Consider the following 17,869-nt stretch of genomic DNA (forward strand, 5'->3'; position numbering starts at 1 on the left):
AGGGTCGAAACATGCCCAACCGCTTCTCGTGGGTTTTCATAAACCTTTCGTTTAATAATAGGACCAAGATTTAGTTTACAAATTAGCATAAATAAGATAACACAACGTTTTTAAATTAAAAAAGCAAATTTTATAAGCGTTTTATGTAACTTTTCAATATCCGAAAACAAACTTATTACATCTTCGTTTTAGATCTTGTTAAGTATTTTTTTTTCCGATGAAACAAATACCCCAACTCGTTCTTAGAAATGTCACTAATAAAATTTGCACAAATCCGATTTGACAAACTTTATGGAAGATAACCATCTTTGTGGAATCAAAGATTCGCTCATGAAGATGAACGAGAGAAGTGCACAACAAACACCATTAATGAATAAAATGGTGGTCCATCCCCAAGCTAAATACAAACCCAACACCAAACTACACCCACGCAGCAAGTGGAACTCAATTCCTACCGACAACACCAATACAACATATTATAAAAGAACTATGGATATTTAAAACCTTGAAGTAACTAAACGGTTTAAAAAAAGAGATAAAACTCGATTTCTAGAGGCTCAAGTGTAATGTCCTTGATTTTTTGATTAAGAGTTGTTCCACCAAAAAGTCTCTTTAGTGCGGCAGAGATCACTAGTGCATAATGTCTCACTAAGAATAGGTATTGATTACCTTACAGATTATTACAATGTAGTGATTACGTTCTACGGCGTCTCATTATTTTAAATGTAGTGTTAACCTTCTAAATTGCCTCAGTAAATAAGGTATTGATCACTTGATACAAAAATAGAACGGTGGTGCTTGAAAGTTGTTCACTTGCTCTAGCTCTTGATTTTGATCTTCTTAAGATGAAGAATATATGTAAAGATGAAGATCACCTGAGTATATATCTATGTTCTAGTAATCAAATTAAGAGGTGAGCTAGAAGTGTGTAGAACCAAGAATGTAATTTTCGGGCCGTTGGAAACCCCATGACCAACCATGAAACCTGCAGTTCGACTTCTTCAGAAAAGTTTATACCTGTTGCAAATTGTTCAGTTCTACACGGGATGATATATTCGTACACCCTTTCTGTGTATGTTTTTGTCAGCACCCTTTTCCATGTGGTAACACACGTGTCATACAAGTCGTATAGGTCTCATACGGCTTGTATGGTGAGTGTTTGAATATGTCAAATGGTGTGTGAATAATCAAATCCTTCTACAAACTTTAATTATTGCTTTTAATTACAACAAATTTTACTATATGAAGAATTCTCGTTTGACCCTTTTACCCATTTGGAAAGGCTTTACACAAGATTGGGTTATTTGTTTTTTCCAAATACAAAAGTGATTTTGATATTTCCCCAAAATAGCCATTTTTAAGCTCACCAGTTTTAATCAAGTAAAAGTCTTATACGTGTTGTTTTTTCACACTGGTTTAGTTCCTAAACCGCTTTGCGTCTTCAAAGGACAAACCGCTATACAAACCTGCGGGTTGGGTTGTTGTGGAAACATGTTTGACCCAAACCGGTTTTGAGGTGTTTTCCGGTCAGTTTGTGAACTGGATTTTTTAACACCTCTACATTCAGTAGAAGCATCTTATCAGGTATTCACAGCCTGGTGAGTTTAGTCATTGGCCCTTATTTAAGTAAAAAGTGGCCCATAGAAGAAGGGTGGTCGAGCCCATCAAAATTAGCAACCATTTCAAATTTGTTCATTTGAAATTCTTGATATAAACATAAGCCTAATCCTAAATCCTAAATACGCAAACCAATCTGTACTATTTCTTTTAAAATTAAAATATAAAGCAAATAATAAAGGTTACAGTTACTGTCTCTCTAAATTATTAATTTCTAAACGTCACATCTAGTGTCTCTTCTACTAGTAACAAGTTTTGTACTCATATAGATTATAAAGTATAGTGAGTCTACATATGTCTAGATGTTTATAATATATGAGTTCTCGTAAATCAACACAAGTATATACACATAACAATGGTGTATTTTTAATAGGTATGTTAGAATATTAGTATATAAATACATAAAAGAATTGTGTACTTTACTATGAATCATTATCCTCTATTTGTACTGTCGTAGGGTTTCTCCGTCACTACCCTGAGGGTGGTGGTCCCGTAGTGGTTGCATAATCAAACAGATAATGACGTCTCATGCGTGCCTTGTTTGTGGGATTAACGTTACATAACTCCTTTTGCATGTTGCCATGTAGGCATAACTGCCTAATAGGCCTTGATGAACTAAAACCTATTGCGTCTTGATAACTCGGGCTTTGAGTACGAATTTGGCTCATGCCTCTTTGTTAAAAAGAATGGATCAGTCAAAGATTTGTTACATCATTTCCGAAAATTAAAAGATTGGCCACGATTTCCTCCCCAATCCCAGCAAACTTTTTCTCCAAGTCTTTACCTTATTTATTACATTGTAATAATTATAAATAGGGTTCTTTCTTATCATTGTAATACAACAACTAATCAATACAATATTTTCAGCTTTCAATTCTTTTCTCTCTGTCTTTCTGTACCAGACAACATGGTATCAAAGCAGAGTTCATGATCCTCGAAACAACCCAACAATCTCAACAATCAATCCAAAATCCAAACCACCGCAGTTGCGCCGCGAAACGCCGCCGCCGCCGCCGTGGAACACCTATCCAAAACCCAAAATTCCGACCAAACCACCGCTGCCACCATTAACCGCCGTGAACCGCCGCCACCGCTGCCACCATTTTTCCTTGGATTTGTTGATAGCCAGTCCCTCTTCTCGATTGCTTAGTAGGTCTGATATTGATCGCGACTACAGGTGTAGTACATTTTGATTGATTCGAATCCTATTAACCTCTCATAGAATTGGGGTCCTGGTTTGTCAACTTCCTAACCATGCCAACCAACTATATAGGAAATGACTCTTGGATTTTCGATTCGGGTGCAACCGATACCATGACGTTTGACCCGTCGGATATTCGGTCAAGGTCAAACCCTAGAAGAAACCAAATTTATACCGCCAACGGTGGAACGATGCCGGTGAAAGGGGGAGGAACAATTGAAGTTTCACCAACTCTGAAATTACCAAACTGCCTTTATGTCCCGTCACTATCGCAAAAACTACTCTCGGTTAGCCACATAACCAAAGAGTTAAATTGAACGGTACTAATGCATCCTACTTTCTGTCTTATACAGGATATCAGGACGGGGTGCGATTATTGGACGTGGTACTGAGCGCCAAGGATTGTACTATGTGGATGAAGTGGCTCAAAAGGGTACTGTGATGTTGGCACATGGAACCGACAAACGAGAAGCCTGGCTGTGGCATAGAAGGTTAGGGCATCCGTCTAATGGATATTTGCATCTTTTATTTCCAAAATTTTTTCCCTCAAATGGAAAAATAGAATGTGAAACCTGTCTATATGCAAAAAGCCATCGACAACCATTCAAACCTAGCAACACGAGAGTTGACACTCCTTTCTCCCTAATTCATTCTGATGTGTGGGGTCCTGCCCCTGTGTTGGGGGGACAGGGTTTCCGGTACTTCTTACTATTCGTGGATGACTGCACTCGCATGACATGGGTATATTTTTTAAAAACCAAATCTGAAGTGTATGAAAAATTTGCTATTTTTTACTCTATGATTCAAACACAATTCCGAACTAAAATTCAAATCCTTCGATCTGATAATGGGGGAGAGTTTGTCAATACACCTATGAAACAGTTCTTCAAAACCAATGGGTTAATCCATCAAACTTCTTGTTCCTATACCCCTGAACAAAACGGTGTATCCGAACGGAAAAACCGAATTATTCTTGAAATGACTCGCGCCCTGCTGATTGAATCTCAGGTTCCAACATCTTTCTGGCCTGAAGCAGTTGCTACCTCTGTCTACCTTTTGAATCGGCTCCCCACAAAAATTCTCAAGTTTAAAACCCCCTTAGATTGTCTTTCTAAATGTTCCAATGTCCCACATCCTCTTACACTCGAACCTCAAATCTTCGGGTGTATCGCGTTTGTTCATATACCCAAAATCAACCGGGACAAGCTCGGCCCATGTGCTGAGAAATGTGTATTTGTCGGCTATGGGATTGACTAAATAGGGTATCGGTGTTATAATCCAAAAACTCGTCAAATGTTTACCACAATGAACGTTGACTTTCTTGAAACCCAATATTTCTATGACACCCAACTCAGTGGTCAGGGGGAGAATGAGTGTATAGACACTCTGAGTTGGCTAGCTCAATTTTCCTCATCTGAAGAAGTAACAACAGAGAATCATCACAGTACGGTGAGCCCTTCAAACACAGCCACACAATCTACGGAGCACAGTACCACTGAAGAGAGTCCACCCAACGTGATACCTGAAGTACCAACAGAAACTCCATCTACAACAACAGAAACTCCAGATCCACAGGCTGAATCAGTAGTGGAAGAGCAACCTACTCCACAGGTTGATAATGTTGAATCAGTTATAGCAGATACAACCGAGAGGTACACTCTTCCTCCCAGGTCTAATAGAGGGGTTCCTCCAACTCGATACTCCCCAGAAAAACAGTCAAAAAATTCAAGGTATCCTGTAGCGAATATGGTCAACGGGAACTTATCTGACAGCGCTAAAGCATTTACCAGTTCATTATACTCTCAACAAATACCTAATTCTGTGAAAGAAGCTCAAGGAGATAAGAACTGGGAAGAAGCTATGAAAATGGAGATGGGTGCTCTCATGAAAAACAACACCTGGGAAAGGTGTATTCTTCCTGAGGGAAAGAAAACAGTTGGATGTCGATGGGTGTATACAATAAAATACAAACCAGATGGTTCCATTGGAAGATACAAAGCTCGACTTGTTGCCAAGGGGTACACTCAGACATATGGGATTGATTACTCTGAAACATTCTCACCGGTTGCAAAAATGGACACGATCAGAGTCCTTTTCTCTATAGCAGCTAACAAGAAGTGGTCTTTACACCAGTTTGATGTTACGAATGCCTTTCTTCATGGAGACCTAACAGAAGAAGTATACATGGAAGCACCTCCTGGTTTTTCAGGGGACTTTAAAGAAAGGGAAGTCTGTCGGTTGAAGAAATCCCTATATGGGCTAAAGCAGTCTCCTAGGGCATGGTTCGGAAAATTCACTTTGGCCATGAAAGAGTATGGGTATAACCAAAGCAATGCTGATCATACCCTATTCCTCAAAAGAAGAAAAGGTCTTGTTACTTGCCTGATCATATATGTAGACGACATGATCATTACCGGAGATGATGAAGAAGAAATAGCACGACTGAGAACAAATCTTTTTTCAAAATTTGAAATGAAAGACCTTGGGAATCTCAAGTATTTTCTCGGGATAGAAGTTTTGAGGTCCAAACAGGGGATATTCATCTGCCAAAAAAAGTATGTTCTTGATCTCCTAGCAGAAACAGGACTGGTTGACTGTAAACCAGCAGATACTCCAATGGTAGTGAACCACAACCTTCACATGGAACCCGATGGAAAACTGGCAGACAAAGAAAGGTATCAACGGCTTGTGGGCAAGTTAATTTACCTCTCTCACACTCGTCCTGATATAGCTTATGCTGTTGGAGTGGTGAGTCAGTTCATGCATCAACCACAAGTTGCCCACATGGAAGCTGCTCAAAGAATATTAAGATATCTCAAGGGAACCGCAGGCCATGGAGTATTGTTCAAACCAAATGGACATTTAACTGTTGAGCTCTACACCGATGCAGACTGGGCAGGAGATAAAGGAAACCGAAGGTCAACATCAGGGTATTTCTCCTTGGTTGGTGGAAACCTCGTTACATGGAGGAGTAAGAAACAGAAGGTAGTTGCCTTGTCAAGTGCAGAAGCAGAATTTAGAGGTATAGCTCGAGGGTTAAGTGAAGTTTTGTGGATCAGGAAGCTGTTAGAAGATATTGGCTTTCCCCAAGTTGTTCCCAGTAAAGTTATGTGTGACAATAAAGCTGCAATACAAATCTCTGAAAACCCAGTTCAACATGACCGGACTAAACACGTGGAGGTAGATCGACATTTCATCAAAGAGAAATTGGAAGAAAGAATCATCGAACTTCCGTATGTTCCATCAAAAGATCAACTTGCAGATATACTCACAAAGGCCGTCAACGGAAATGCTTTGAGTAGTTGTTTGAGCAAGTTGAGTATTGGTGATCCCACTATTCAACTTGAGGGGGAGTGTTAAAAAGAATGGATCAGTCAAAGATTTGTTACATCATTTCCGAAAATTAAAAGATTGGCCACGATTTCCTCCCCAATCCCAGCAAACTTTTTCTCCAAGTCTTTACCTTATTTATTACATTGTAATAATTATAAATAGGGTTCTTTCTTATCATTGTAATACAACAACTAATCAATACAATATTTTCAGCTTTCAATTCTTTTCTCTCTGTCTTTCTGTACCAGACAACACTCTTCAGGGTTGAAAGTTGATAATTTTGTGTGTGTTAATATAGATCGAGTCATAGAGACTTAACTCTTGAGATGGTAGTTAAAACTTGTTTTAGAACTCCATTTTAGGTATTAGAACACTTATAAGTGCTTACAAAGCGGACAAGAAGAAAATTTGTAGTAAAATTAAATAGAACGTAGAGACTAAATTATTAGATACTTTTGCTCAGCTCCGAATTTTGTATGCCATAGAGCCCTACAAATACGCCATATCTTTTCATCTCAATATTGTACTTGTATTGCTATAACAATTCACAAAATTGTTCGGGGTTTTGTCTTCTTGTTGTTTAAATTTAAATCATTGGGTTCATGATATGCATATGGATGTTTATCTACTTTAGAGTGTGCTTAGTCGTCATAATTGTCTTTGTATCAATTGTAGACATTGGTTATTGGTTTGCAATTTCATAATCTAATAATATTAATCATAGGTGTATAAGCAAAAGTGATTAACAAAACATTAAAGTGAATTGCTAAGTCTTTTGTCTTTTTGAAACATATTTTGTAATTAACTTCAAACATCTTTATATACTCAGTTGAAAGGTACTCCACCATTTTTAATATTGCAAAAGGATAACGTCGGTCTTAAAAAAATTAAAGAACAATAATAAATAAAATAAAATAAAAAACTTTGGATTGCTAATTACTTATTAAAATATTGAAATTATATTCTCTATTTGTTGTTGTCATTCCATGCTGCGTTGCCTTAAAACAGTTAAACTACTCCAGCAGTCAACCAACATTAACAAAACTCAGGTCAGCCACACGGATGGACGTCCGGGCACTGGTGGCGTTGGTGGTAGTATCCACCGGAATATTCCTCATATTTATCTACCTCATTCAACGCTTCTACAACCATCTCAATAAACCACCATCAAAACAACCAATTATACAACAAGTAACATCTTTACACAACGGGATATCAAAACAACTCTTTAATCGGTCGGACAGCCCGTCACTTGTTAAGGACGCTGTCGAAAACGGGTGGTCACGTTTCGCTTTCAATAACTTCATCACGTCTTCGTCATCTCAATCGAGTAAATCGATTGTCGGGTACTGTGGTGGGGCCCGAGACGTGAAAGATGTGGAGATGATGGAGATCGGTTGGGAGGTTTGTCGGGGATCAGATGATATCATGCAAAAGATTCGGTTTAATTCGGGCTTAAGGAAAGTTGTCACGAAGACCGGTTCGTCAATGGCGGCTGTTTCGGTTATTAAAGCCGCGTTGCCCTTACCCGGTCCGGCTCTAGGGAATTCATCGCCTTTCCCGCAAGAAGCGTATTTTGAAATTACGATTTTGTCCTTGTACGAGGATGAAGCCGAAAGTGAAATGAGTGGAAAGTTGAGGGTAGATAAGGGAGAAGGGGAAAAGATTATGTTGATTAAAGGGAGCCCGGTTAGTGATAAAGCGTCACCCGAGTCTTTGATTCATCTGACAAAAAGTAACGGTAACAGTAATAGTAATTGTGTAAGTAACGAGACTGTGTTTGCCAAAGTTGAAGTGTTGAAGGGCCGGAGTGGCGGTAAGGATAAAGATGAGGGGAAAATGGAAATGTTCGTCGTGTTGTCGTTGGGGCTCGCTAGAGGTGGCTCGATTCCATTGAAGTTACCGGGAAGTTATCCTGGATCAATCGGCTTTAACTCGGACGGCTCGATTTATCTAGAAGGTATGATTATAATCACAACCTAATACATTAGTGTTTAATACATAATCAATCTTGATTCGAGAATTACGTATTACATAAATGTTCACACGTGAGGTATTAAACAATCCCGTATAACAATAACAATAGTGTTAAGTATTTGTTAAGGTTATAAATTGATACAGTATTTATCTATATTGTTAAATATTCCCCAATAATATTACCATAAATGTGTATTTACTTTTATAAATATACTTATTATAGAAAATATATTATAAATTAACATAGCTGGAATGACATATTTGCCTATTTAGTTACCTAAGAGGGAAATAGTCTAAAGAGTGGTTGGTTCGGGATGAAATATATTCATTGCGACTTCAATGATATCACCGGCAAGAAGGATGTCCATAACACCATTGAGGGGTCATGTGGTTCCGCAAGCAACCAATTTATCTCCGATCATTTCTTCAAATTAATTGTCGTGGGAGGGGGGGGGGGTTATAGAAAATGACGTATCACATTGGCTTCAAGCAGGTTGATGTAGGTGGAGGGTGGCCTCTGGGGTGATGAGTGATAATAATTTCCCAACTAAATTCAATAGGATTGTAGTTTGACCGACTATGTTATATGGTACATTGATACAGATTGATGGGCCATAAAAGATGCAAACGTCCAAGCGGGAGGTAGCAAGGATAAGGATGTTGAGGTGGATGTGATCACACAAAGGTAGTCCGGATAAGAAATAATGTTTTTATAGAAAGACTATGGGCGACTAGTATAGATAAGATAATGGAAGGAAAATTAAGATAGTTTGGCCATATTAAGCGGAAGTATGAGACAAGGACAATCAACCTTCACTTTGGATCGGAGGAGCAGTGGAGGCAACCCCAAACTTATTTAGGGTGATTGGATTAGGCGGTTTGCTAGAGTTACAACTCTACGAAGGCGTGGTTCAAAATAAAAGTTTGTGGGGACGTAGGATTATGATTGAGGAATTTCAACTAGACTTTACTCCCTCACGATATCCTCTATTAATGGCAGCCTTTTGTTTTTGAAACCATCACTAGCACACTAGCACTATATGTTTGTATACTATGCATTTTGTTGAAGGTCTTCTTTTAAGCCGAGTGTGTCACTTGAAGTAACTTTTCTATCTCTGGGGATATAGATATGGTTGTCCTACTGCATCAGACACACTTTAGAATCTACCATTAGCTTTGCCATGTATGAAATTTTGACTAGGCATGATTGTTGCATTTGGGTTTAATGTAATCTTTATTTCTTGTCTTCAAATCGAATTAGGGTCTATAGCTTAACTTTTATATCTGATACTCCTGATTTTATTTGTAATTATCAACGCCGCTCTTTAATTTGAAGCTTAATAATATTTGACTTTTAGATTAAAAAAATATTAATTAATTATAATGTTTTATTTGTTCAATGTGTTTTTATAGGAGTAAAACTAAGTGATTCAAAATCTGACCAATGGGGAAGAACCAACACAGTGATTGGTTGCGGGTACAACCCGAGCGAAAAGAAAGTTTACTTCACCATAAACGCAAAACTTGTTTGTTCGGTCCATTGCACGGCGGAGGAATTCGAAACACCACTCTATCCAGTGTTGGCATCAAATACAGACGTGACAATACTTGTAAATTTTGGGCAGAGTGTCTTTAAATATACACAATCTAATCTAAACAGGACACCGAATCCGTGTTTCATTAAACAATTGATAAGTTCTCCGATTATAGAGTTTGAAGATAGCAAAGAGCTTTTTTCCATGAGAAGAATAGACGTGCATTGGTCAGATCGGTCCATAAAGAGAAATTCGAACTTTGGGAGAGTTAATAGAGGAATGTCGGAATATGATGAGTCTTCTGAAGGGGATTTGTTTGAAATAGTTTTAGATAATAATAGTCGTGGGAGATCACCGAGCACACCTTTCTAGTCCAAGATATGTAAGTACATACATATATATATTATATGCTGTTTTATTTGTTGATTGGATGTAAATTAATTTGTTGTAGGCTAAAAGTGGTGCATATGTAATTAAGAAGTCTTTAATTAGAAAAAAATGGATGTATGAGACCTATAGATGCTTTTCGTTTAGTTCCGTTATATTATTTTCATCTTTTGAAGAGTGGTTGGTCGCTTTTAAAAGTGTTGTAAAATTTTGATCCATTTCAATTAGGTGTGTTAAAAGGATGCGAACCAAAAAATTGTGACAGCTACATGACCACGAATACGACATGAGCATCTAAAGGTGTTCACTGGTTTAAAGTAAACGACTTTGGATTGAAGTCATTGAGCCAATACCATGTCATGCTGTATATAAATTTCACACGCATATGTTCGTGTTTTCTTTCTGATTATAGACTTGTTGGGCTGATAAGGATCCTTTTGACGTGTCTGTAGGTTGTCAATAAGGTTCAAATGAAGAAGTGAGCCGGACAAAGTGATACTTTTTGTCAATTGGGCTAGGTTCTATCGTATAAAAATGTTTACACAAGCTCTAGCTTATGGGCTTTAGCCTTGATGTTTCACACCTAAGAGGCTAACTGGCTAAGAAGTAAGAATTTGTCTTCCACTTCTTTCTTTAGACTATAATAGTTAATGTAGTATGTATTATGTGAAATAGCTAATTGTCATTGTCATGATACTCTAGTTCTAACATAGTATTGTTTTCAAAATTTCTAAGGGTCATGCATTGGTCGAAAGACCTAATGTTTGTCGGTTCATCGGTTTACATAAGTCGATTTGAATATGCCAAAAACTACATCAATTATAAAAGTCGTCCTAACCTAGTAACCTTAAAAAAGTTAATGTCACCGCAAGGCTTAGTGATGAATTCTTGTTGATTGTCGCTAATAGTATTTTCACCTAATGTGCCTTAACATATTTTCCGTTTTTCATTTTATGTTCTAACATAATGTAGAGGTGCATAAACCAATTTTTTTAGCCCAACCAGGTTCAGTTTTGATCAACGGAAGTCATAATTGTTTTTTTTTTGTTGGTGATGATTATAATGTCACCATTGTCATTTTATTTTAGTATATTTGGATTTATTTAAAATGAAGTGAAATTAAAATAAACATCAATACAATTTAAGAGGTTTAGAGTATAAATGTGTTTTGAGATTATTATTCACACAAATAACATTCTCCATATACTTATTGAGTTAATGAATTATCTTATTATGATTTTTCCTCGCAAAATTAATATAAGACCAACAAATTCAGATCCTATTAAGAAAAAATTTCAGAATTACAGAACTGTTAGTCTTAGGCAGTCTACGTTAGGTTTGATAGAAGCAAACAAAATCATTAGCACTCATTCCAATAAGGAATAAACAATACTACTGAAAAAGATATACAACTTAACACATGATTATACACACAGATTTTACTACACTAGTCTATTTTAGAACATTCAAGTGGTTCGTTCTTTTATTGTCGATTATATTTTTACAGCTTAGGAAATTAAAGAAAGAAGATACTCGAGAGAAAGAATACATGATGATTAAAAGAAAAATAATACAAAGTAAAAACAGTTGGATTCACTAGGAAGATATGATTTGAGCACCAAAAGTGCCACACATCACATAATTACACAAGTACTAGAATCAAATCATTTATCCACCATCATGCTCTACTCTATTATCTTCATTTTATAACAAACACAAAACAATTTTTTACACCGATTATTTCAAGTACAAAACCGTAAGCTGACATGTAAAACCTAATTTTTCAAACTATGACACGAGTACTATAAATTTTGAAAAAACTTATCAATTTACTTATGAGTTAGATTGTATGAATGCTTTATTAACAGCCTAGCTATAACTAACTGTAAGTGCTCTATAGACTATATTCATATCGTTTTGTACTCTACTATCTTATTCGACTTGTTGCTTGCCAACTAATACTCTATTTATTCCAAATGTAGCCTTTTTTTGTATGTTTTAAATAATTAGTAGAAGGATTTTGTTTTATCTGTAACTTCATCAATAATAAGTTATTATGTCATCACTTTTTTTTTAATATTGACAAAAATATTGTTTTAGCTACTCCGTATTATTTATATTTACATTTTCAACAATAAAAAGGAGATGAAAAGTCCAAAAAGAGGTATTGTGTCTTTATGTACGTAGTCAAACAAACAGAAAAATAAAAGAGGAAATCAAAATAATGATAACGACTAAACATTAAATAATAAAAAGATAATATTTAATGATGATTTTTTTTTGCTTTGCATTATGAAATAAAGTAGCTATCATTATACTAAAAACAAATTTATGTTTGGAATTATAAAATTATTGTCATCAAAATGTATTAATTTATAAATAAAACATTGGTTTTAAAGAATCTTAAGGTAAATAATAGCTAGTCACAATCAAAGGTGTATTTGTTTTTAATGGACCATGACTAACGAATGTTGACTCTGTTAGTGATTTGCTTACGTAAACCTTCTTTTTTCGGCCGCATCACGCCGAAAACTTGCAACTCGCCTACGTTCTCCCTAATATTATTACACTGTCTCCCCCCCCCCTCTTCAAAACACATAGAAAATTAGAAAATGAAGCATATTTCATCTTCTTCCATGGCCACTCCCTAGATACCAAACCTGATCTTTTCAAAAATTCAAAATCAATGTTACATGATTTACAAAATAAACGCAGGGCTTTTGTTAATGGGATGAAAATGAGTCAAATGATGTGTCAATTACCTCGAATGATACACGATTAAAGAGGGTGGACTTCCCCGGAGACAACGACGACGGCACGTCGGTTAGGTTTTGAATGAAGGGAAAGAGAAAGCGATACGGTGTTGTAACATCTCGGTTTCCGGCAGGTGTAACGATATTAGGGAGAATGGAGACAAGTTGTAGGTTTCCGACAGTTTTTCGACGTGATGCGGCCGGAGAAGAAGGGCCACATCAGCAAATCACTATCAGAGTTAACATAAGTTAGTCACGATCCGTTAAAAACAAATACCCCTTTAATTGGGACCGCCACCAGTCAAGTTTAAAGTTGTGACTGTCATTTGCTAATAAGACATACTTGAGATTATTTAAAACCAATATTCCTTATAAATATACTGATACTTAAACATACATATTATTTCTATGTTATATGTAATCCATAACCATCCCCACATTGAAATTCTAGTCGCATAAAGGAATCGGGAGATCTTAAATTCAGACGGTGGATGGTGGTGAACAGTGGTGGCGGTGGATGGTGGTGACGGGTGGTGGTGGTAGACAATGGGTGGTGGTAGTGGACGGTGGTTGTGGCCGATGGTGGTGATGAACAGTCGTGGTGATGGTTGGTTGATGGTGGCGGCGGTGGTGGGTGGTGGTGGTGGCGCACGATGGGTGGTGGTGGTGTTGGACATTGGGTGTTAGTAGGATGTTAAGAAGTATGAATAAGTGTGAAGAAGTGTGAACATAATGAATATTAGCTTATTTTTTAAGACTATAAAAACAGTTTTCAGATCTTTTTCATTTTTTTTTAAATAAACTATCTTCAGATGCTTATGTCTGCGCGCCCGCAACATAAACCTTTTGCAGACGTTTGAAGTAAAAACAAACACAACCTAAATATTTTATAAACGTTTTTTTTCACTGTTACCTATTTTTCAAGTTAATAATAATAATAATAATAATAATAATAAGCAAGATTCATATGTCTTATACTCTTATCCGTCTTATTTAATTTAAAAGGAAAAGAATACTTATAAAACATAAGATGATAAAAGTTAGTGTTTAATAAGATGCTTGTAAAACTTAGTTACTAATAAATGAAACCCAAAATAGAATAATAAAAAAAAGTAAAATAGATTACAAAATAAAATACACATATGATTTCAGCATCTTTATCGAAGTGTTGATTTAGAGGTTCATTCCTTTTCCAATTTCCATTTTCAACAAAATGGTAGGTTACGATTTAAAAAAAATGATTAAGAAATGGAAAACAAATCTTAAACCATAAATGATAACGACTTCTTCACCAAACTTTGGCATACTCTTTTAGTTATCGTATAATAACCCCAATTATCGGTAATTAACGAGCCTAATAACAAGATCATAGATCCATCACTTTCATGGGTTTGGTATGATACCTATAACAAACATCTTCATAAAGCAAAATCTACCGACATTAAGGACAAAGAACAGCAACAATCAGTGTTTACCGAGTGTGGGCCCTATGTTAGCTTTCAAATGGCTGTGGTTGCTTGGTTTGTAAGAAACCTATAAACAGGTTTTATAACGGTAGGATTGTGAGTAACTGTTGGAAGTTAGGTTTGTGGTTGGGATCCTGAGTTAGCTAGCATGCTAGGTTTCTTGGTCATGAATCAAGGGTGTGACATTTGGTGAATGTGGGGGCCTTTTTGCTTGACTTATGGTTTACCATATAATATGCAGCATACATACACATCTTTATTGGACATTATAACTACCATAGCAATATAAAAGAAAGTATGTTTGGTGAATTTTAGAGTGTTTTTTTGAATAGTAATTAGGGGTGTACAAGGGACTATCCATTCATGAACTAAACTAAAATGTGTAGGGTTGTAAAGTAATCGAGTCAATTTAGGCGGGCACGAGCTCATGTGCCCTGACTCATAATTAAACAAGTTAGCTAGGTTCGGCTCATTTATCTTCAGAAGCTGAAATGTTAGTTGGTTAATATTTACTTTCTGTTTGCCTTTTTTTTGTTGCTTTCATATTGTAATGAACCTAATTCATTCCAACCGAATTCGCATGGACTCGTCGCTGTAACGCTTAGGTTTTACCAGCGCCCGGGTTTTACCAATGCCTGGGTTTTACCGATGTAACGAACACAACCTATACAGATCAAATTTGCGTTGACTCGTCGTCGTAACGCTTGGTCTTAACCAACGTCCGGTTTCAACACTTGGGTTTTACCAACCGAATAAATTTCATTTTATATATTTTAATGTGATGTATTTATTTTTAGGTTTAATTATGGTATCGTAACAATCGTAATTAATACTGGCCGATTTCGTATTGACTCGCCGTCGCAAGAAGAATGAATTCGCTGTGCAACATGCGCATAGAATCACTAGTTTGTCTCACAAACAAATAATGCATAAAATTCTACAACACTAACATCAGGGGGAATCCGAAACAAACACCCTTTACTTTAATAACCACATCTCCCTCTACTTATTGACGTGATTTGATCATTTGATTGTATACGAGTTAATTGAGCTTTGAATGTTTTGAATGCGATAGTATACGAGCGTATAGGAACGACGAATGACATGGTATATGTCGGTATATAAAAACGTGAATTCGATATTGTGCATATAAAATTTATAGATTTGATTAATAGAATTAATCAATAATATGATTGGTAACGGGAAAGTAGATACCTTTGGGGTGTCCATACACAATATCCCTAGCAAATAGCAATATTGTTTTAGTAAAAGTTTATTCTTTTTTGCTTTTATTTTATCCGTGCCACAAAGAAGAGGCGGCACATGGTGGTCCTTTTATAGAAACTACGATTCACCACCATATGATAAAGTATAGTTACATCTAAAGAAAATTTAAAAGAAAGGACACGATGACTAAATTAAACAAGTAGTTAATGTTATCAATATTTCTCATGAAAAGTGTATTATATCAGTTTTCTTTAAAGTCATTTAAATGCTAAATCTACGATTTTTTATCATCAATTCATCACACAGTATAATTAAAAAACCAATAATCTTATACACAATTAAGAATAAAGTATTCAATCCTTTTACTTAGAACATAAGACAATTACAAAATATTAAACTACTAACCAATATGCATTTAGTGACGGATCTAAAAGAGTTGAAAGGTAACGCGTGTTAAAAATTTTTGTTCAGGGCTAGCCTATTTATAAAATTAAGGAAAAAAATTGCACTAAAAATGTAATTCTTCAAGAAAGTTGAAAGGTAGTGCGGAATACCTCATAACATATGCTAGATCCGTCCTTGTACATATCTAAACCATGTAATATAAACATCCTCTAGGTTGGATTAATTTGGATTAGATCAAAGGAAGAAAAAATAGAAACCGATTCAAGAGGATAAAGATTAAGAAAAGAAAATAATTATTTCAATTAGAATAAATTATATATTAGATTAATATGTTTTTATTTATTATTTGAATTGTTTAGGTTTATCATTAAGATTATCTTTTATATTTATTTAATTGAGTTTGACTAGATTAGGATTTGTATAAGTTTAGTTCACAAATATAAGGTTATGTAATTGTTTATTTTTGTCGAGTTTATGAGTTTAATAGAAACGAGCTTCTCTCTCAAATTACAAGTGTTTGAATTCTTGATTGGATCATTTTTTGATGCTCTTGGACCTTTACTTCGTTCTTAAATAGGTTAAACAAGTTGCAAACGGATAATAAATCGACTAACCAAAGTTAAACACATGTTATAATATAATCATGAACAAATTACACAAATTTAAGTGGGCTGGCTAATTAAAATTAATAATATATTTGTCATAGATTAAATAAGTTGATGAAGTTGTGTTTAATTTTATCATACCCCAACCACAACTAGGTTATTAAATTGGGTAGACAGGTCAACACGAATATAGCTCATTTATTAGTGTTCTTTTTAAATAACAATTTTTTACACCAAAATACCACCTAGCTTGGTATTTGTAAGGATTCAATACACAATAATATCAAGTAGGCTTATAAAAAATACTTCAAATTTTGTAATATGAACATAATGCTCTTCTTTTCTCATCATCCGTAAATATAAACTTAAAGCGTTTTAAACAACTAACCTTAAACCACATTATAATGTGTAGGAATTTGAAAAAGATGGTAGCGCATCGACTCTTAATTTGAGAGGGGTGAATATTATTAATTTTTACTAGGACAACTATATACTATTTACTTAGTTTTACTATGAAAACTTTTATAAGAGGTAGTTTATTCTTTTATCCAAATAAACTAGTTCTTAATGCTAGACAAAAATAAATACATATCATTTACTAATCAATGACTCATTATACATTATGACGGTTCACGTGCCGAATCGAGTTAAAACGAGCTCAAGCTCAACACAAATTTTAAACCAAACTGAAAACTTAAGCTTGAGTTGATTAGCTCGTTTAGAACTTAAAGAAAAAAAGGGTCTTGATGCAAATTGGATTTTAAAATGATGATGTTAAAAAATGTATTTTTTTTTATTTAAGCTACAAGATAGAAGTTGAGGCTTATTTAAGAGAGTCAAACGAGTGAGTCAATTAGCGAGCCACAACGGGACTCGACCCGTTTATAAACCTAATCTATTTTTGAATGAATTACTTTAAAACTTTTTCAAGCGCATTAATCACGAGCTATTTCAATAATAATCATACAACACACCACTTTCTTTTATATAAAATCATAAAAACCGAGATGCTTTGATTGAATTTTCGTGGTTACCATGTTATGTTATATTGATATTAGGACACATTAACATCATGACAAGTATGCATGCATGTCATCATAATTCATATTCACATTCACATACATACATACATGGAAGGCGTCCGTCCACGTGCCTTACTTCTCATCACGTGGCACTCCCTTGCTTTACTGTTATCCACCTACTTTTTCTTTTTTTCCTTTTTTTCTTTTCCTTTTCTTCTTGTATAAATATATTTAACCACTTATTATATCAATAGTTTTTCTTAAGGAATCTATATCTATATGTATACTCTTTAATAAAATACTACAAGTTTTGTTATTTATCACTCTTACATTAAATATCA

General features: G+C 35.3%; 1 protein-coding gene across 1 annotated transcript; it reads left to right on the top strand.

Annotated features, from left to right (window-relative positions):
- Positions 1 to 7,213: 7,213 nt before the first annotated feature.
- Positions 7,214 to 10,035, top strand: LOC143581105 (uncharacterized). The gene is made up of 2 exons (XM_077063967.1): positions 7,214 to 8,111; positions 9,542 to 10,035. The coding sequence occupies exons 1-2, from the start codon at positions 7,214 to 7,216 to the stop codon at positions 10,033 to 10,035; spliced, it is 1,392 nt and encodes a 463-aa protein (XP_076920082.1).
- Positions 10,036 to 17,869: the final 7,834 nt, after the last annotated feature.

Source organism: Bidens hawaiensis, unplaced genomic scaffold (assembly GCF_021521415.1).
Source record: "Bidens hawaiensis isolate Kalapana, Puna unplaced genomic scaffold, B.hawaiensis_p1.1 tig00030808_1, whole genome shotgun sequence".
Lineage (NCBI taxonomy): Eukaryota > Viridiplantae > Streptophyta > Magnoliopsida > Asterales > Asteraceae > Bidens > Bidens hawaiensis.